Genomic DNA, 20,894 nt, shown 5'->3' on the forward strand with positions numbered 1-20,894 from the left:
AAAAAGGAAAAGAAAAAAGAAAGAGATGGGGCTGTGAAATGAGTCCTGTAGCTACCATCAGAGACCGAGGCTAAATGTGATTATTTTCACTATATTAACAAGACTGCAACAATTCACAGTTAAAATAATTTAGTTCTAAAATTAGCACATGCAGAAAATAAAATAAAACATAAAATGTTAGGTTATATACCATGTCCCACTCTCAAAAGAGGAGAGAAAATTAACACCCCCCAACAAAAAGTAATTTCATACAGTCTTTCATTTACTCACTCATTAATTATTTACTGAATACATATAAGGATGTTCACTATACAATTCTTTCAACTTTTCTGTAAATTTGAAATTTTTCCTGGTAATATTTTAGGAAAAAATATTTATTTAATATTTAGTACATGCTAGGCATTAAGCAATGCCTTGAGAGTAAGATTTACATCCTTAGATAAACTAATGGGCAGATATGGAACCAAAACATAATGTAACCTGAAAATGTTTTAATAGAGGAAGTTACACAGTACTTTGGGAGCAGAGAGGGATGATGAACTAGGTTGGGAAAATGGGAGTGGGGTAGAAACAGATCTGGCCATTTTTCCCACAGAAAGTAATAAGAGTTTCAAGTGAGGAATGGAATCCACCAGGTGCAGGGTATTCCATTCACAGCTATCTTCTGGGTATTTTTTTCTTTTCTTAAAAGATACATAATTTACAGGCCAGCCGCAGTGGCTCACAACTGTAATCCAAGCACTACGGGAGGCCGAGGCAGGCAGATCACTTGAGCCCATGAGTTCAAGACCACCCTGGGCAATATGGTGAAACCCTGCCTCTATCAAAAATACAAAAAAAAAAATTAGTCAGTCATGGTAGCTAGCACCTGTAAGCCTCAGCTAGGAAGCTGAGGTGGGAGAATCGCCTGAGTCCAGAAGGTGGAGGTTGCAGTGAGCCATGATTATGCCACTGTACTCCAGCCTGGGCAACAGAGCAAGACCTTGTCTCAAAAACAAAAAAACATAATTTATATACTTTTAAATGTAAAGTAGTATTATTTGCAGGAAGAACATTGAACATAAATATAAAGTGAGCAACTCAGTCTCAATTCTAGTAATGATTATGTCTCTAGGCAAGTTGCTTAATATCTGTGTGTTTAGAGATTCTGAACTTTGATTACTCTTCTTCAAACTTTTCCCTTCTCCTTTTTTTTAACTCTCAACTTTACCCAGATTATACCCCTGACCTTCTTTCTATATTTTTTCCAGCACTTCTAGTGCTTCAATACTAGTGATAACTCTCAGATTTATATTCTCAGCCCTGACCATCCCACATACATTCTTACCCAAATTTTTAAATGCCTACTTAATATTTCCACCTAGATAATTCAAAATTGCATCAAATGCAACATATTAAACATTGAACTGACAATCCATCTCCATCTCTCAAGGTATGTAAAATTTAAGAGTACAAACATATACCTAGAACTACCAAGTACCATCATAAACTTCTTGATTTGTGTTTAAAACAAAAAATGCTTACAAATGAAACAAAAAAACAGGCCCAGTGTTTATTACTTATTAATATTTGCCATACTAAGAGCATGAATGCACTGAAATCATTAGTAAAGTATCCCTCAAATACAAAATTCTGTAAGTTTATCAGTTGAATATCTTAAGCTATGTTAACAAAAATGCAAAGCATTTTATATCATATATGCTATCAAAATTCATCATCAATCTTGAACATCTAAGTTGCTGAAAGCCACTGGCAACAAAATAAAACAATAAATCAACTCACATTCGCAATAAGATAGGAATTTTATGTGACTAATTAATGCTACCCCAAAAAAAAGAAAAAAAGTAAGCAATATAAAGTTCACTATATAAAATAAACGATCTGAGATATTAAGAAGAAACAAAAAAGCCACACTTCCAGAGATGGAATAATTTGTTTCTAGGAAACATATTTATTACAATAAAGGTGGCTTGAGGCAACTATTACTATTTCTTCCCCCTCGAATATTTATCTGTAGAAGAGGCTACTGCAGTCAGTATTTCATGTTTGCACTATCTTTTGTAGCCATCTTTTGTGGAGAATGAAAAGGGTAGTAATACTAGAGTATTATACTATTTCACAACCAGAGTGCTATAAAAAACTCAGAAAACAAAGTATACTCTTACTGTAAATATTACAGGCTAAACCTATTTGATACCTTTTTTTTCCCTCAATACTAACCTATAAGAAACCAAAGGTTCACGAAATTCCACACGATTATTTTTCTTCACATTACTCTCCAGGGTGGTGGCTCTGAGAGGACTACGAGATTTCTCTTTTCGTGATTTAGAGGATTTGGAAATTGGAGCATTAACCCAAGAATCATCCAGGTATCTACCATCTGAAGGAAAAGGAAATCTGTGAGAACATATAATATAAAATACAACTGCCTCTGAATTAGGCTGGTATCTTAAAAAAAAAAAAATTAGGTATCTATTATTTCTAATAGTTGGATATTATATAAGTTATCTCTAGTATCTCTAGTTGGATATTATATAAGTACATGAAAAACATTCAGGTTAAATTGTTAAAGTAACTCCATTGATAGAGAAATTGTATTCTGAGCAAACAATGCAAAATAAAATTCTACATATAAAATTTATTTTTGTCATGGCTCTCACTCACTTAAAAGAGAAGTATCAGATACAACCTAACAAACTCCCAGGTTAAAAAATATATATACACACACACACACACACACACACACACACCCAAAAATATACACACACACACACACACACACACACACACACACACACACCCAAAAATATACACACACACACACACACACCCAAAAATATACACACACACACACACACACACACACACACACACACACACACACACACACACACACACACACACACACACACACACACACACTCTCCCACAGTTTAGGTAGAGAGTACTGACCTAGAGGTTTTCACCCACCAATTAAGAAACCACAGAATGGCCCGGCATGGTGGCTCATGCCTGTAATCCCTGCACTTTGGGAGGCCAAGGCGGGCAGATCACGAGGTCAGGAGTTTGAGACCAGCCTGACCAACATGGTGAAACCCCATCTCTTCTAAAAATACAAAAATTAGCCAGGCCTGGTAGCACGGCTACTCAGGAGAATCGCTTGAACCCAGGACGCAGAGGTTGCAGTGAGTAGAGATCATGCCACTGCACTTCAGCCTGGGCGACAGAGTGAGACTCTGTCTCAAAAAAAAAAAGAAAAGAAAAGAAAACAAAGAAACCACAGAATCAAAATACAAAAGGTAACCCAAGAAAATATTTGCATTGTATCAATTTATGACAGTCACCATATGAAAGAGATTCCATTTATGATTTTAAATCCCAAGAAAAATATACATTAAGTCAACTAAATTTCATTTCCAAAGTGCTATATATCTGTGAATTAAAAAAAAAAATCAGACATATATAACCTCAAAATGAAACTCTCATCACTAAAAACAAATGAAAACTCATTGTCAAGGGTGACGCAATAGTGCTAAAGTCCCTGATCAAAAGATGGTGAAAACACCATCTACAGTTACTGAACATGAGGCCGCTTCATAGCTACCAAATATCAAAAGAAAAAAATTAAATGCCAGTGTCTCTGACAAAAAAGCAAGCAACACGAGACTGTAAGAAGAAATTAAACTGAAACAAAACTATTACATCAACAAACTATATTTAAGGCAGAGTGTGGTAGCTACACCTATAATCCCAGCACTTTAAAAGGAGTCCAAGATGGGAGGATTACTTAAGGCCAGGAGTTCAAGACAAGCTGGGGCAGCACAGAGAGACTTCGTCTCTACAAAAGATAAAAAAAGATTAGCCAGGTGTGGTGGCACACCCCTGTAGATCTAGCTGTCTGTTTTGTCAAAATTTATATTTAATATATGTATATATTTGGAAGTAACTTCATACGTACCTTTTCTACTTATTTTTCGGGTAGCACTTGTAGAAGACTTCTTGGTATCCATGACAGAATCACACACAGCTGTACTTGTAGGGGCTACTTCTAATTTATTTTCAATGTGTCTCAGCTAAAGTTTAAACACCATCATAAGACATAAGTTAATTCTGTAAATAATCCAGCTACCATCAATTTACATGGTTATTTAAAAGTATATTGCCGAATACCTTTTTCCAAAGTAGAAAAAAACTCAGGAATCCTTTCTTATAATATTTGTTTTTCATCATTTTTTACTTTAGCTATAATAACATCTGGCACAATGCTCCCCAAATTTAGACAAGAAAATCAGTAAGATTCTGAAGAATATCAAAGAGTTTCCATTTGACATGTTGATCTATTTTTTAAATTGTTGAGTATTTTCAAAGTAGTAAATTATCTGACCTTTTTTTTTTTTGAGACAGTCTCGGTCCATCGCGCAGGCTGGAGTGCAGTGGCGTGATCTCAGGTCACTGCAACCTCCACCTCACGGGTTCAAAAGATTCTCCCACAGCCTCCCTAGTGGCTGGGATTACAGGCGTGCGCCACCACGCCGGGCTAATTTTTGTAGTTTTAGTAGAGACAGGGTTTCTCCATGTTGGCCAGGCTGGTCTCAAACTCCTGACCCCAAGTGATCCACACGCCTCGGCCTCCCAAAGTGCTGGGATTACAGGCGTGAGCCACTATGCCCAGCCAATTATCTGATTTTATATGTGACATACCATTATGCAATATATCCTGTGCATTTTACATGCAAAAATGAGGAAAGAATTATTTACCTGGACCAAAATTTAGGACTATAGGTACTCAAACAGCCACAGTGTTTTACAGTTTTATGTCTATAAAATAAGTTTTGCAATAAAGACAAAATTCACAAGATAGAATTCAGGTTTCACACACACTCTGCAATATAAGTCAACTTTTGGTTATAACCACCAATGTTCTCAATGACTGAAAAGCATTTTCTCCTAAATGGTAAAGTATTACATGCTTACAACAAAAAACTAGGAAAACAGAAACAATATAAAAAATGAAATTAAAATCATCAAAATTCCATCACATATAGACACTTTATATAAAATTTTGATATATCTTCCTTCAGATTTTTTTTTTTTTTTTGAGACAGGGTCTCACTCTGTCACCCAGGCTGAGTGCAGTGACATATCTCAGCTAACTGCAACCTCTGCCTCCTGGGCTCAAGTGATCCTCCCACCTCAGCCTCCCAAGTAGCTGGGACTACAGATGTACACCACCATGCCCAGCTAATTTTTGTATTTTTTTTTTGTAGAGATGGAGTTTAAAATTCACAATCTGAATTTTAATAAGCTCCCAAATGTCCAGGCTGATCTCGAACTCCTGAACTCAAGTGATCCACGTGCCTCACCCTCCCAAAGTGCTGCGATTACAGGTGTGAGACACTGCACCCAGCCTTCCTTCAGATTTTTGCATCCCAATGTATTTTAAAAATTTGAATAATTTTTGATATATTAATAGTTCTACATCAGATTGTCTCCCCTACTTATATGCCTTTATCATCCTTAAATGTTCTTCAAAAACACCCAATAGTTTTGAAAAACAACTACTAACAGTTATTAACTTACAGCTAAACTTTAAATTAGTTTAGCACTAAGTTAAGTTGGGGGATAAAAACTATTTCTACACTATAGAAAACATAATGCTCAGGTAGAAGAGAGAGAATATATATTGCTATATTCATAGGGCCAAAATATGACTCTGCATTGGGACCAAATCTAGGTTATAACACCTTTTCCAGATTTATTTTCAAACTAGTTCTAAAGATTAGAGGACAGAAAATATCACTGAAATACTTGGTAAAGAAATAGGTGATTCAAAATCAGGTGGCATAGAAAACAAAAAAGCGTATATTAGGAAAGTAATTTGCCCAGAGAGCAAATTAAAAAGAAAAGGGTTTCCCTTTGAATGAACTATGCATCACCTGCCAAATTTGGATTCCTAAACTTTAGACAAGATTGGCCAGAACACAAATGGGAACAGGTTGCCCATAGTCATTCCTCTTCAGTAGTAACAGAAAAAAACAACCTGTTATTGATACAAAAAAGAAGTAACTCTTTCAACACTGTTATTCAACATAGCACTGGAAGTCCCAGCTAGAGAAATCAGACCACAGAAAGAAATAAAGAGCATCCAAATTGGAAAGGAAGAATAACTCACAGTCTATTCAAGAAGTTGGTTTCCTTCATTTCCTCCCTAACAATGAGCCTTCTACATAAACAAAGCCCTACCTTCATCCTCTGTTTTAAATTTTCTTTTTTTTTCTTTTTTTTTTTTTTTTGAGACAGGATCTCACTCTGTCGCCCAGGCTAGAATGCAGTGGTGTGATCATAGCTCACTGCAGTCTTGAGCTCCCGGGCTCAGGTAATCATCCCACCTCAGCCTCCCGAGTGGCTGGGACCACAGGCACATGCCACCACACCCAGCTAATTTTTGTACTTTTGTAGAGACAGGGTTTTGCCATGTTTTACAGGCTGGTCTTGAATGCCTGAGCTCAAAACGATCCTCCCACCTCAGCCTCCCAAAGTGCTGGGATTACAGGGTGCGCCACTGCATCCAGCCTAAATTATCTTTTCCACATATCAAATGAACAAATTTATTAAAGGTGAATAAACAGTACAAATTATTATTATTATTGAGACAGGGTCTTGCTCTGTCATTCAGGCTAAAGTGCAGTGGTACGATCAAGGGTCACTGCAACCTCGAAGCCTCGACCTCCCTGGGCTCAGGCAATCTTCCTGCCTCAGCCTCCTGAGTAGCAAGGACTACAGGTGCACACCACCAGGCCTGGCTAAATTTTGTTTTTTTTGTAGAGACAGGGCTTTGCCATGTTGCCCAGGCTAATCTCAAACTCCTGGGCTCAAGCTATCTACCGACCTTGACCTCCCAAAGTGCTAGGATTACAGGTGTAAGCCACCGCAACCAGCCAATTTTAATAGTTTATATGGCATGGTGCTTGTGCTCCTAATTCCTAAAGTAGTATCTTGTTTATTACTTCACCATTTAATAGTTGTAATTTATGTTCATTTTATAATATATTATATATATAAAATATATATATAATAATACTATAGTATTACTATATACTATGTATATAAGTATATACTATATATAGTATATATATTATATATAGTATATATATTATAGTGTATATGTAGTATATATATAATAATATATAGTATTATTCTATAGTAATATATAGTATTTAAAGAACAGTATAGAAAAAATTTTAATCTATTCAATCATAACAGGAAATTGATTTTAATCCAGAAATAAATAAATGGAAGCTAAAACTACTTACAGCAGCCTTGGTTTGAGAAAGTGCATCCCACGATGTGGTTATATCTGCTGGGAAAAAAAATGATATTTACTATATCAATCAACCAGAATCTCTGAATTAGACCTCAGAATCTGAATTTTAATAAGCTCCCAAATGCACTCAAAAGTCTGAAAACTACCTTATTAGGCAGAACAATTCCTCAGTAAATGCTTTATTATATTGAATCAAAATGGGTTTTTATCTATAAGATTATTTTTTTTTTGTTAAAAGAATGGTTTATTAATTTTTTTAAAAAATGTACAAAACAAATTATCTATAATCTTGCCACCCTTCTTTTACTATTTACATGTTTAATTGTTCCCATCCATTTCTTTCTTTTTCTTTTTTTTTTATTATACTTTAAGTTTTAGGGTACATGTGTACAATGTGCAGGTTTGTTACATATGTATACACGTGCCATGCTGGTGTGCTGCACCCATTAACTCGTCATTTAGCATTAGGTATATCTCCTAATGCTATCCCTCCCACCTCCCCCCACCCCACAACAGTCCCCAGAGTGTGATGTTCCCCTTCCTGTGTCCATGTGTTCTCATTGTTCAATTCCCACCTATGAGTGAGAACATGCGGTGTTTGGCTTTTTGTCCTTGTGATAGTTTACTGAGAGTGATGATTTCCAATTTCATCCATGTCCCTACAAAGGACATGAACTCATCATTTTTTATGGCTGCATAGTATTCCATGGTGTATATGCACCACATATCCTTAATCCAGTCTATCATTGTTGGACATTTGGGTTGGTTCCAAGTCTTTGCTATTGTGAATAGTGCTGCAATAAACATACGTGTGCATGTGTCTTTATAGCAGCATGATTTATACTCCTTTGGGTATATACCCAGTAATGGGATGGCTGGGTCAAATGGTATTTCTAGTTCCAGATCCCTGAGGAATCACCACACTGACTTCCACAATGGTTGAACTAGTTTACAGTCCCACCAACAGTGTAAAAGTGTTCCTATTTCTCCACATCCTCTCCAGCACCTGTTGTTTCCTGACTTTTTAATGACTGCCATTCTAACTGGTGTGAGATGGTATCTCATTGTGGTTTTGATTTGCATTTCTCTGATGACCAGTGATGGTGAGCATTTTTTCATGTGTTTTTTGGCTGCATAAATGTCTTCTTTTGAGAAGTGTCTGTTCATGTCCTTCGCCCACTTTTTGATGGGTTGTTTGTTTTTTTCTTGTAAATTTGTTTGAGTTCATTGTAGATTCTGGATATTAGCCCTTTGTCAGATGAGTAGGTTGCGAAAATTTTCTCCCATTTTGTAGGTTGCCTGTTCACTCTGATGGCAGTTTCTTTTGCTGTGCAGAAGCTCTTTAGTTTAATTAGATCCCATTTGTCAAATCTATAAGATTATTAAGCCAACATTCCCAACATATGGTTTAAATGTAGACAGACACTGCTACCATTGGACTGGCATTTCCACTCACACCTGTATCAGACAGCTCCAAAAAAAAGCAGCATCCTCAGTTTACCCCAATGAGCTGAACAAATATAAAATTTTATATTGTACTGTATTTTATAATACAATGTGAAAAAGATTAGAAGCTATTCCAGATTTTGATCTACAAGTAAAAACACAGGTAAAATCCATTCAGTCTTTCAGATAACAACTCTTCAAATAGTTTAAGGTCGTGTATTTTCCATAAGTCATCCTTCTCCAGGATAAGTATTTCCACTTCCTCCAACTACTCTTCATATGACTTGATTTCCAGATCTCTCATAAACCTAATAATCTTCCTCCAGATGTACTCTAGTTTGTCAATCTCCCTCAAAAAAATCAATGCCTTAAAATTACCTCTAATGCATTATTTTAAAAAGAATTCAATGAGACTGTTATTATTATTATCTGTACCCCTATAAGTCTGTAACTATATTGGGGCTATATCATTTATTGAAATTAGGCCAGAATTTCTGAAGAATTTTACATATACTGGTTCATTTTAAAAAAGGATTCCTGCTTTACAAAACAGTTTACCATAGGATGCCTTTTAACATGCAGCACCATGTATATTTAAAATATAAGAGAATTTTAAAATGATTTATCCACTTTCTATAAATCAAAGCATAGGTATAATTTTCATTTATTAGACCAAAATTTAATACACTTGACCTAAATGAGGTATTAAGTTCTATTTAAAAAAACAAAATCATACCTTGAACAGTATCCTTGCTTTGAGAGTTCCTTGGATTTGGTAAAGGCACCTCTTTTGATTTGCTGCTCCTCATCCTGCCAATTTACCTGCAATCACATCAGTATTCACCGAACATCAATCTTATAATATTACTTTTCCTTAGAAAAATAAATCATTAAAAATTATATTACGACTACTTCACACCCATTAGGATGTAAATAGGACAGGCTACTATCAAAAACACACAAAAGAATAACAGCTGGCAAAGATTTGCAAAACTAGAACCCGTGTGTGCTGTTCGTGGGAATGTATGGTACAATCACTATGGAAAACAGTGTGGCAGTTCCTAAAAAAAGTAAAATTAGAATTACTGTAAGATCCAGCAATTCCACTTCTAGATATAAGATATGGTTTGTTTCTGTGTCCCCACCCAAATCTCACCTTGAATTGTAATCTCCATAATCCCCAAGTGTCATGGGCGGGACCAGGTAGAAGTAATTGGATCAGGGGGCAGTTTCCCCTATGCTGTTCTCATGATAATAAATGAGTCTCGTGAGATCTAACGGTTTTATAAGCGTCTGGCATTTCCCCTGCTTGCACTCATTCTCTCTCCTGCCACCCTGTGAAGAGGTAGGTGCCTTCTGCCATGATTGTTAAGTTTCCTGAGGCCTCAGCCATGCAGAGCTGTAAATCAATTAAACATCTTTTCTTTATAAATTACCCAGTCTTGGATAATTTATAGCAGTGTGAGAATGGACTAATACAGTATACAACCAAAATACTTTTGGAGGCTCAAGGAACTATTTGTACAACCATGTTCAAAGCAGCATTATTCATAGTAGCTAACGTGGAAGTAGCCCAAGTGTCTATTAACAGACGAATGAATAAGCAAAATGACATTTATATATAAAATAGAATATTATTCAGCCTTAACAGGAAGGAAATCTGATATGTGCTATAACATGAAAGAATCTTGAGGACATTATACTAAGTGAAATGAGCTAATCACAAAAAGACAAATACTGTATGATTCCACTTACATGAGACAGTCAGAATAGTCAAAAACATAGAGACAGAAAGTAGAATGGTGGTTGTCAGGGGCTGGGAAAAGAGAAGAATGGGGAGTTACTGTTTAATGGGCTTCAGTTTTGCAAAATGAAAAGAAGTCTGGAAATGGATGGTGGTGATGGTTGTACAACAATATGAATGTACTTAACACCACTGAACTGTACACTTAAGAAATGGTTGTAATGGTAAATTTTATGTTATGTATATTTTACCACAATAAAAAAATGAAACAAAAAAAATTATATCACAACTCAAAGGGAAAGATCATGATCTGCCTATGGTTAGCTCAGTGATAAGTAATACTATATTTTCCTATGAAAATAGAGGAACTAGTCTCGTATAAAAATCATGTTAACAACACAGAAAGTTTGAAAAATATAAGAATAAAAACTCATTACTCCCTAAATCCTAATACAATCATTAATAAGTAATTTTATTACTATCATCACTGTAACTTCAATTTTGTGCCCTACTTTACTTAACTGCTGGACACTTGTGGTGGTTTTAAAATATATCCAAAATTTCTTTGATACTCCTTGCTTCAAAATGTGGAAATTAATTATTCTCCCACTGAGTATGGTGGGACTTAGAGACTTATTTTAAACTAATATCACATGTGGTGAAAGTGACAATATGTGACTTCTGAGACTAGGCTATAAAACGCATTCTCCTCTCTCTTTGGATCCAGGTGCGATGTCCTAAGAACAGTCAAGCAATCCTATAGATAGATGTCCATGTGGCAAAAAACTAAAGCTGCCTGCCTACACCTATGTGGGTGAGCTATCCCCTTGCAAGCAGATCCTCCAGACCAAGTCAAATCTTCACAGGACTACAGCTCTACCTGACATCCTGACTGCAACCTCATGAGAGACATTGAGCCAAAATCACCCAGATGAGCTGCTTCCAAATTCCTTACATACAGAAAGTGTGAGATCCCAAATGTTTGGTGTTTTAAACTGCTTAAATTGGGGTGGGAGGTTATGAGTTAGACAACAAGAGATAACCAATACAATAGTATGTCCCATTTTCTCTATTACAAATAATACTGAAATGAACATATTTGTTTTTATGAATTTCTGCTTATTTGGTTACCCAGAACAGCATCTGCAAAGTGTGCTAAAACTGAACGAAAGAATGTGAAGAACATGCTGCTCTTGAAATACAATGTCAAATTGTCTTCCAAGAAGGGCCTACCCATTTCATAAATATCTTAATATTATCTATTCTTTCTACTTTTGCTGATTTAACAGGAAAAAAATGTATGCTTTAATTTGAATTTGGTAGATGCTAGCAGGATTAAATGTTCTGCTCTATATCTTAACCTTAGTGCTTCATTGGTGAATTATCTTTTCTATCCTTTGCCCACGTACCTACCAGGATCTTAATGTTTTTCTTATCAAGTTAATGAGTTATTTGCCTTACAAATATATTAAACCTGTCATATTTGATAAACATTATTTTCTCCACTTAGTTGTACGCAGAGGCAGTATAGTATGTTGAATATTAAAAACACCAAATTAAATTTAAGAAAAAGAAGGGCTCACCTATTAAGTCCAAATATGTAAAACTAAAAGGTATGGTTAATTTTTAAGGAAGTTAATTTAATCTGATTTATCAGGGTAAATAATCCTGATTTATAAATTTCCTAGAAAACACCTCAAAAATGTTCTAAAAATAGGGCCGGGCACAGTGGCTCACACCTGTAATCCCAGCACCTTGGGAGGCTGAGGCAGGTGCATCACCTGAGGTCAGGAGTTCAAGACCAGCCTGGCCAACATGGCGAAACCCTGTCTCTACTAAAAATACAAAAATTAGCCAGGCATGGTGGCGCACATCTGTAAGCCCAGCTACTCAGGAGGCTGAGGCAGGAGAATTGCTTGAACCCAGGAGGCAGATGTTACAGTGAGCCAAGATCGCACCACTGCACTCCAGCCTGGGCAAGCAAGCGAGACCCCATCTCAAAAAAAAAAAAGTTCCAAAGCTAGAATTTTTTCATAGATTATAGAATATGGCTCTAAGAAAAGTAAACAAGTTTTCTGAAAATAGAGGAGCATGGTAGAAAAACAACATTTTATCAACCATAAAACTTTAATCTGCCAACACAGTTTAAGAAATTAACTCATTTTGGCTGGGTGCGGTGGCTCTTGGCTCACGCCTGTAATCCCAGCACTTTGTGAGGCCACAGCAGGTGGATCATGAGGTCAAGAGATCACGACCATCCTGGCCAACACAGTGAAACTCTGTCTCTACTAAAAATACAAAAATTAGCCAGGCATGGTGGCGGGTGCCTGTAATCCCAGCTACTCAGGAGGCTGAGGCAGGAGAATTGCTTGAACCAGGGAGTCGGAGGTTGCAGTGAGCCAAGATCGCACCACAGCACTCCAGCCTTGCAACAGAGCAAGACTCCATCTCAACAACAACAAAAAACTCATTTTCCTTTTGATGAAAATATTTTTAATCTAGCCAACTGAAAAATTAAGCAAACATCAGTTATATTACTAGAATATCTGTCAATGATTAGACAAAAAATTTCTTTGGGCAGATATCTTTTTGCTTTAAAACTAAAATAAGTGCTGAAATATATAGTGATTATCAATTTTCCAATGGAAAGGATAGATTAAATAATCAAAAACTACATATGTGTCCACAATCTCTATGTCTTCTTAGCTAACACTAAGGCTGAAACAGTATAAATGAGTAAACAAGAGAAAATTTATCTGCTTCAAAATAAATACCCTATTAATGGGCAATCATCTTTAATATAAATTACTAAATATTAGAAGTATGACATTTATGTAAAACTTCATACTATAGAGTATCCCCCACTAATAATGAGAATGAATTACAACTACATGCAAAAAGATAGTTGAATATCACAAACGTGTTGTGAAGAATGCCAGAAACAAGAGTATATACCATATAGTTCCATTAAATAAAGTATAAAATAGGCAAAAGGAATCTATAGTGCTAGAAGTGAGGATAGTCATCACCCTTGAAGTGACTAGAGAGGTGGCTGAAATTGGAGCAAGGAAGTGCTTCTGAGGTACTGCTAATATTCATGGATTTGGGTGCTGATTTCAAGGGTATGTTCAGTTTAAGAGACTTTATCAACTTGCACATTTATGTGCTTTTTCAATGTATATTATACCTCAAAGGATTTTCAGATAACATGAATTATGCCCTGTTTTAGGTTTATAATTCTAGTTTTTGAGGCTTTTTTAAGAGACAAGGTGTCACTCTGTCACCCAGACTGGAGTGTAGTAGTGCAATAAGGGCTCACTGCAGCCTCAACCTCCTGGGCTCAGGTGTTCCTCCCACCTCAGCCTCCCAAGTAGCTGAGACTACAGGTGCACACCACTATGCCCAGTTAATTTTTTTTTAAATTTTTATAGAGATGAGGTCTCACCATGTTGCCCAGGCTGGCCTCAAACTCCTGGGTTCAAGTGATCCTCCCACCTCAGCCTCCCGAAGTGCTGGGATCATGGGTGTCCAGCCACCACATGCAGCCTATAATTATAGTTTTAAATCAGTTTTATGATATCTATTCTCATGAAGCACCTGAATTTGCTAATCTATCTTTCAAAATCTTTGGTTATCCCATGCCCTGTAAGTGAATATTTTAAACATAATGTATTTAAGTTGGTCTGTTCTTTATGTAAGAATACATTTTTTAAATCACCATTTTTGTAGAAACTGAAAATTGCATTAGTGAAAAAAGTGCAATAAAAAACTTACTTATAATAATAAAATAATCTATCAAAAGGTTTACTATCTTTAAAGTATAAATCTCAATTTGCATAAGGCCTTTTTCCCAACCACTTTTAAGTGTTTACCAAGTCAAACAGATTATTCAAGATCACTTCTTGGGGAATAATGAAAGCACCTTCCCAGTTAAATGTTTTAGAGATATCATGACAATAACTTTATTCTACAGTCACATGGGAAATTTGGATTTATTTATTTGTTGGACATTTGTGTACTATCTTTTGTCTATTTAACTTGCCAAGAATTAAGAGATGGACGAAAATTCACTGGAACTACTGAATTTTTGTCCATTTCATATTTCTAAAATATTCAACTTCTAAATAACTTGATATTATTATTTAGTATATAAAAGTTCATGGTTATGCTGTCAATGGATTTTATATTTCATCACTAAAAAATGACTATGTTTATCCCTAGAGAAATGTGTTTTAGTATTTTAATTCTACTTTGCACGCTATTAATAAAAAGCAAACATTGCTTTATTGAATCTGCCCTATCCTTTTAATTCTACGCTTTCTGGATCACTTTCTTTTAAACACATATTGTATATAGAAAATAGAATTTTTTAACCCAATGTAATAATATTTGTCTTTTAAGACTAAGAATGAGGAAAGTAATCTTGCATATCAACAGCTTGTGCTAACAATGTTTTTTGAGTACATACTTTGTGCAAAGCATTGCGTGTTATTAAAAAAAATTAAAAAGAAGAAATGGTCCTTACAGATGAAAAAACTGAGAGAGAGAGAGAGAGACAGAAAGAGAGAGAGAGAAATGGTTCTGACCTCTACAATCTCACAATCTAGTACAAGTATTCTTAACCTAGTAATCCATTAATGAGCTTTTCCTCTAAGATCTGAAACAAGACAAGGACGCCTGCTTCCACCACTTTTGTTCAACATAGTTCTGGAAACCTTAGCCATAGTAATTAGGCAAGAGAAGGAAATAAAGGGCATCCAAATTGCAAAGGAGGAAGTCAAATAGTCCCTGTTTTCAGGCAATATAATCATACATATAGGAAATCCCAAAGACTCCACCAAAAAAACAATTAGAACTAATAAATGAATTCAGTAAATTTGTAGGATACAAAATCAACATACAAAAAAAAGTAGTGATTCTATACATAAATAATGAACTACCTTAAAAAGAAATCAAGAAAGCAATCCCATCCACAGTAACTCCAAAACAAACAAACAAACAAACAAACAAACAAAAAAACTGCCTAGGAATAAGTTTAACCAAAGAGGTAAAAAATCTCTACAAAGGAAACTGTAAAACACTGATGAAAAAAAGTTAAAGAAAACACACAAAAAAGAAAAACATTCTGTGTTCATGAACTGGAAAAATTAATATTGTTAAAATGACCATACAACCCAAAGAGATCTACAGGTTCAATACAATCCCTATCAAAATACCAATGGTATTCTTCACAGAAATAGAAAAAAACAATCCTGAAATCCATATGGAACCACAAAAGACACCAAATTGCCAAAGCAATCCTGAGCAAAAAAAACAAACCTGGTGGCACCAAATTGCCAAAGCAATCCTGAGCAAAAAAAACAAACCTGGTGGCATCACACTATCAGATTTCAAAATATACTACAAAGCTACAGTAACCAAAACAGCATAGTACTGCCATAAAATCAGACATATAGACCAATGGAACAGAATAGAGAACATCCATGTATTTGTAGCCAACTGATTTTTTACAATGGTGCCAAGAACATTCATTGGGGATAGTCTCTTCAATAAACAGTGCTGGGAAAACTGAATATCCATATGCAGAAGAATGAAAACAGACCCCCGTCTCTCACGTTACACAAAAATCAACTTGAAAGAGATTAAAGATTTAAATATAAGAACCCAAAACTATAAAATAATTAGAAGAAAACATAAGGGAAACAGTTCAGGGCACTGGTCTGGTAAAAGATTTTATGAACAAGACCCCCAAAAGCACAAGCAACAAAAGCAAAAATTAACAAATGGCATTTTATCAACCTAAAAAGCTTCTGCACAGCAAAGGAAACAATCAACAGAATGAAAAAACAACCTAAAAAATTGGAGAAAATATTTGCAAACTACTCATCTGACAGGGAATTGATATCTAGAACTTACAGAACTCAAACAACTTAAGAGCAAAAAAAAAAAACACCCCAAATAATCTAATTAAAAATGGGCAAACACAAATGGTCAAGAAATATGTTTTTAAAAAGCTCAACATCACTAATCATTGGGGAAATGCAAATCAATACCACAATAAGATATCATCTCACTCCAGTTAGAATGGCTATTACCAAAAGACAACAACAAATGCTAGCGAGGATATACAGAAAAAGGAACTCTTACATACTATTGGTGGGAATGTAAACTAGTATATCCACTGTGGAAAACAGTATGGAGATTCCTCATAAAATTACAAATAGAACTGTCATATGATCCAGCAATCTCACTACTGCATATTTATCCAAGGGAAAGAAAATCGGTATACTGAAGAGATATCTGCACTTCCATGTTTATAGCAGCATTATTCACAATAACCAAGAAAAGGAATCAACCCAAGTGTCCGACAACAGATGAATAGATGAAGAAAACATGGAACTATATCCTGTCTATAAGAGACTCACTTTAGATCTAATGACAAAAATAGACTGAAGTTAGCAGGCTGAAAAAAGAAACTGCATGTAAACGTAACCAAATGAGAACATGGGAGGTCACAATTATATTAGGCAAAACACATTTTAAGTCAAAACCATTCACATTTCCATAAAAAAGAAAAGAAAAAATCTATATGCACAATGGAATACCATTCAGCCTTAAAAAGAAAAAAATTATGTCATTTACAACAACATGGATGAACCTGGAGGACGTTATGTTAAGTCAATAAGCCAGGAACAGAAAGTTAAACACAGCATGTTCTCACTCCTATGCAGAAGCTCATAGAAGAGTTCTTCTCATAGAAAAGTAGAACAGAGGTTAGTAGGGGCTGGGAGGGGGGTTAAGGGGGCTTAGGAGAGATTTGTTAAAGGATACAAAATTACAGCTAGATATAAGGAATAAGTTCTAGTGTTCTATAGCACTGTAGAATGGCCATAGTTAAAGAGAACATATTGTATATTTTCAAGTAGACAGAAGACAAGATACTGAATGTCCCCAACAAAAACAAGTGATAAATATTTGAGATGATGGATGTGCTAATCACCCTGATCTGATCACCACACATTGTATCAAAACATCACTACTGCCCCATGAATATGTACAACAATTGTGTCAATTTAAATTTTTTTATTTTAAAAGATAAAGTTAAGCATTCTGTTATATAGTAATAAGCTTGTCACAACATTCTACTTCCATAATGGAAGATAGCCAAAGTTCGCTGTACAGTCATGTGCCACGCAATGATGTTTTGGTCAACACAAACCACATATATGACAGTGGTCCCTTAAAACTATATTGGAGCTGAAAAATTTCTATCGCCTAGGATTTACTATACCATACTTTTTATTGTTATTATAGAGTGTGCTCCTGCTATTTACTAAAAATAAAAATACATATTTTATACATATTTTATTTTATAAAATGTATATTTTTTATAGATAAAAATATTTTTAAAGTATAAAAAGTAAAAACGTAAAAATTTAAATTGAACAAAAGCTTACAGAATAAGGATATAAACTATTGCTGTACAGCTGTATATTTGTTTTAAGCTAAGAATTATTACAAAAGAGTCAAAAAATTTTAAAAAATTAAAGTTTATAAAGTAAAAAAAGTTACAGTAAACTAAGGTTATAACTGAAGAAAGATTTTTTAATCAACTTAGTGTAGCCTAAGTGCACAGTGTTTATAAAGTCTACAGTAGTGTACAGTAATGTCCTAAGCCTTCAACAGCCTTTTGGACTGCTTTATTTTCTGAGGCTTACTGTCTGCCAAGGTCTAAATTTAAATGATCTTCAATTATCTGCAAATAGCTTTCTTCCTCACATCAAGTGGTATAAGAAATAATATAATAAACACCCATGTAGCTACCTCTCGGTTTAAGGAATAAACTATTACGAATTTGGCTGGAGTCCTCTGTGTATACTCTGCTCATACTCATCTCTCTCCCCTCATCCAGAAAGAATACCCTCTAGCCTGAACTCAGCATTTATCATGTTTATCTTCTTTCAACTCTAACATTTTTCAAAAGTCAAAAAGGCCACCTTCCCACTAAGCACAAAACAACTGATCACAAATTATGCCTTCAAAATGCTCCCAAAAAGCTTTGTTAAATGAAGCTGTGTAAATACTAAAGATATCAATCACCCATAGTCCCACAGTCCTTTTCTCTAGGGAATTATCCCTACCCACTACTGTGATCCACAAAGACCTGCCCCTCACCCCAGCTCTAGCTGACTGGATAAGGACTAAGGAAGCGACTCAAAAGCATCCTATCCAGTCTCTGGAAAAACAGACTGCAGAGTTTTGGAATTGAAAGGATAAGCAACGGAACATGAGCTATAAGGAGCCAAGCTGAAAAATACAATGAAAAACAAAGAGGAAGATCAAAGAAAAACAAATAAAAAAAAGTGGCCCCAAAGAAAAGGAAAAAGTGGTCTTGTTCTTGACAATTTTCCAGTTCCCGTAATGCTAGTACCTCATTTTCTGCTCTTGCATTCTTTGAGGCCTCTCTGAAGTCTTAGAACAAATTTCCCTTTATTTGAGTTTCCTTATGGGGGAAAAATAAAAGATAAAAACCCACAGAAAAAGAGGATCCAACAAAATAGTATCATTCATTTCAAACCTCTAAATCATGTACTTAGAGAAAAAAAGCTATTAATGAAAAATATATTTGAAATTCATTTCCTGTATTTCATTTCTTGTATTTCTTACATTCATATATTTCTTTCTTTTTTTTTTTTTTTGAGACAGTCTCACTCTGTTGCCCAGGCTGTAGTGCAGTGGCACGATCTCGGCTCACTGCAAGCTCCACCTCCCGGGTTCATGCCATTCTCCTGCCTCAGCCTCCCAAGTAGCTGGGACATATATTTCTTAACACATTTTTTGTAGCATACTGGAAATGAATCTCAAATATACTACAAAAAAAGTGTTAAGAAATGTACTGTTTTTAAGAGAGAGAATACAGAAAATACCACAAAATGAATGACAGTTCCTCTCAGAGATATGTGCAGGGTTTTCTCTGGTCATCAGAAAATGTTTTTTTTTAAGCCCACTGATAAAATGTTGCCTTTATCTTTCACTTTGTTATGAACAGTTCTTCAACTAAAAAGTCTATGTTTTTTAAACCAAAAATTGGAGTATAGTCTAAAAAGCTATTTTTTTTTTCTGATTTACAGGCTTATTCTTATGAAAGTCTTAGAACAATCTAAACATTAAAAAAGAATTGCATCTGTCTAGAAAACCTAGGAAATATGCCTACATTCTAGTAATACAACTTTCCAGTCAACAGGCATACAACACTAAGTTATTAATATTTGGGATCTTAAACTTTCACCTTAAAACTCTCACTACTCTTGGGATTCGTAAAACATATTTCTCCTGTTTCCCTTGCCTCTTGATTGTTTTTTTCTCTTACCTCTCTTAACTCCTGATGGGTTCTCTACTTCTGTCTAATTCATCAATGGTAACATTTCCAAGGCTTTTTCCTTGGCCTCTTGTTCTCTAGCTCCTTCTCCCCAGGCAACCTCACATACTTTCATGGCTTTAACTATTTCCTAAATGTTATATTTCTTCCTTAGATCTATTTCTGAGCTCTAGATGCAAGTTTTCAGTCTATTAGATGTCTATCACCAAGTACGACTGGCACCTCAAATTTTTCATGTTCAAAACCAAATAAATTAATTATCTATCTTCAAAATTTTCTTCTTGTACTCTTAATAAATTGGATTAACATGCATCCAATTCATCTTTGACATTCCTATCTCTCCCACATTCCATCATATACTTAGTTACCATATCATTTATACCTTTGTTTCTCTATTATATGTAAAATATGCCTCATACATAAAGCTGTTTAAAAAAAAAATTAAGATGTTTCTCTAATTTCTTTCTTTCTTCCCCTTGCCTCTGTTCAAAGCATCATCTTTAGCTTAAATTATGGTAAAAGCTTCCTAAATTATCCTGCTCCTAAATCCATTCTCCATACTGCAATCAAAGTTATCGTTCTAAAACAGAACCTAGCAATTCTGATTTTATAACTCTTCAATGACTATCATTTATGGGACAGAGCTCCAAACTCCTTAGCATGATGGACACTTGGAGACCTTCACAACATTAATTTACAGTCTCACTTTTTATTTTTTTTTTAAGTAAAACTGTATAACTACTTTCCTGTCAAATAGGTATATCTAGAGTACACTCTCTGAATATCCAGAAAATTTCATTATCTCCACATTGTCTTTTCCTAAATTTTATCTGGCAAGAATGCCCTTCAAAGCCAAACTCTAATGTCATCTCCTATAAATCTTTCCCAAACTGGCTCTTAATAAAATTAGTACTTCAATTAGTACTTCTCTGTTTCCTATAGTATTCTCTTCATTTTTTCCTTTTCCTTTTTTTTCTTTTTTAGAGACATGGTCTTGCTCT

General features: G+C 35.0%; 2 protein-coding genes across 17 annotated transcripts in view; both read right to left on the reverse strand.

Moving 5' to 3' along the window:
* QSOX1 (quiescin sulfhydryl oxidase 1) overlaps nt 1-20,894 on the reverse strand; it is a 299,134-nt gene that overhangs the window by 204,002 nt on the left and 74,238 nt on the right. The window lies entirely within an intron of this gene.
* CEP350 (centrosomal protein 350) overlaps nt 1-20,894 on the reverse strand; it is a 159,174-nt gene that overhangs the window by 118,083 nt on the left and 20,197 nt on the right. For 7 of the 16 annotated variants that reach the window (XM_063651301.1, XM_054454017.2, XM_063651486.1 and 4 more), the window contains exons 2-5: nt 9,507-9,592; nt 7,314-7,360; nt 3,959-4,073; nt 2,221-2,380 (exon numbers count right to left, since the gene is read on the reverse strand). In XM_063651301.1, coding sequence (XP_063507371.1) covers nt 2,221-2,380; nt 3,959-4,073; nt 7,314-7,360; nt 9,507-9,579 — 395 coding nt within the window. In that variant the 5' untranslated portion in view covers nt 9,580-9,592. The remainder of the gene's footprint in view (nt 1-2,220; nt 2,381-3,958; nt 4,074-7,313; nt 7,361-9,506; nt 9,593-20,894) is intronic. The other 9 variants (XM_063651436.1, XM_063651354.1, XM_063651520.1 and 6 more) reach the window with 3 other exon arrangements.

Source organism: Pongo pygmaeus, chromosome 1, assembly GCF_028885625.2.
Source record: "Pongo pygmaeus isolate AG05252 chromosome 1, NHGRI_mPonPyg2-v2.0_pri, whole genome shotgun sequence".
Taxonomy (NCBI): domain Eukaryota; kingdom Metazoa; phylum Chordata; class Mammalia; order Primates; family Hominidae; genus Pongo; species Pongo pygmaeus.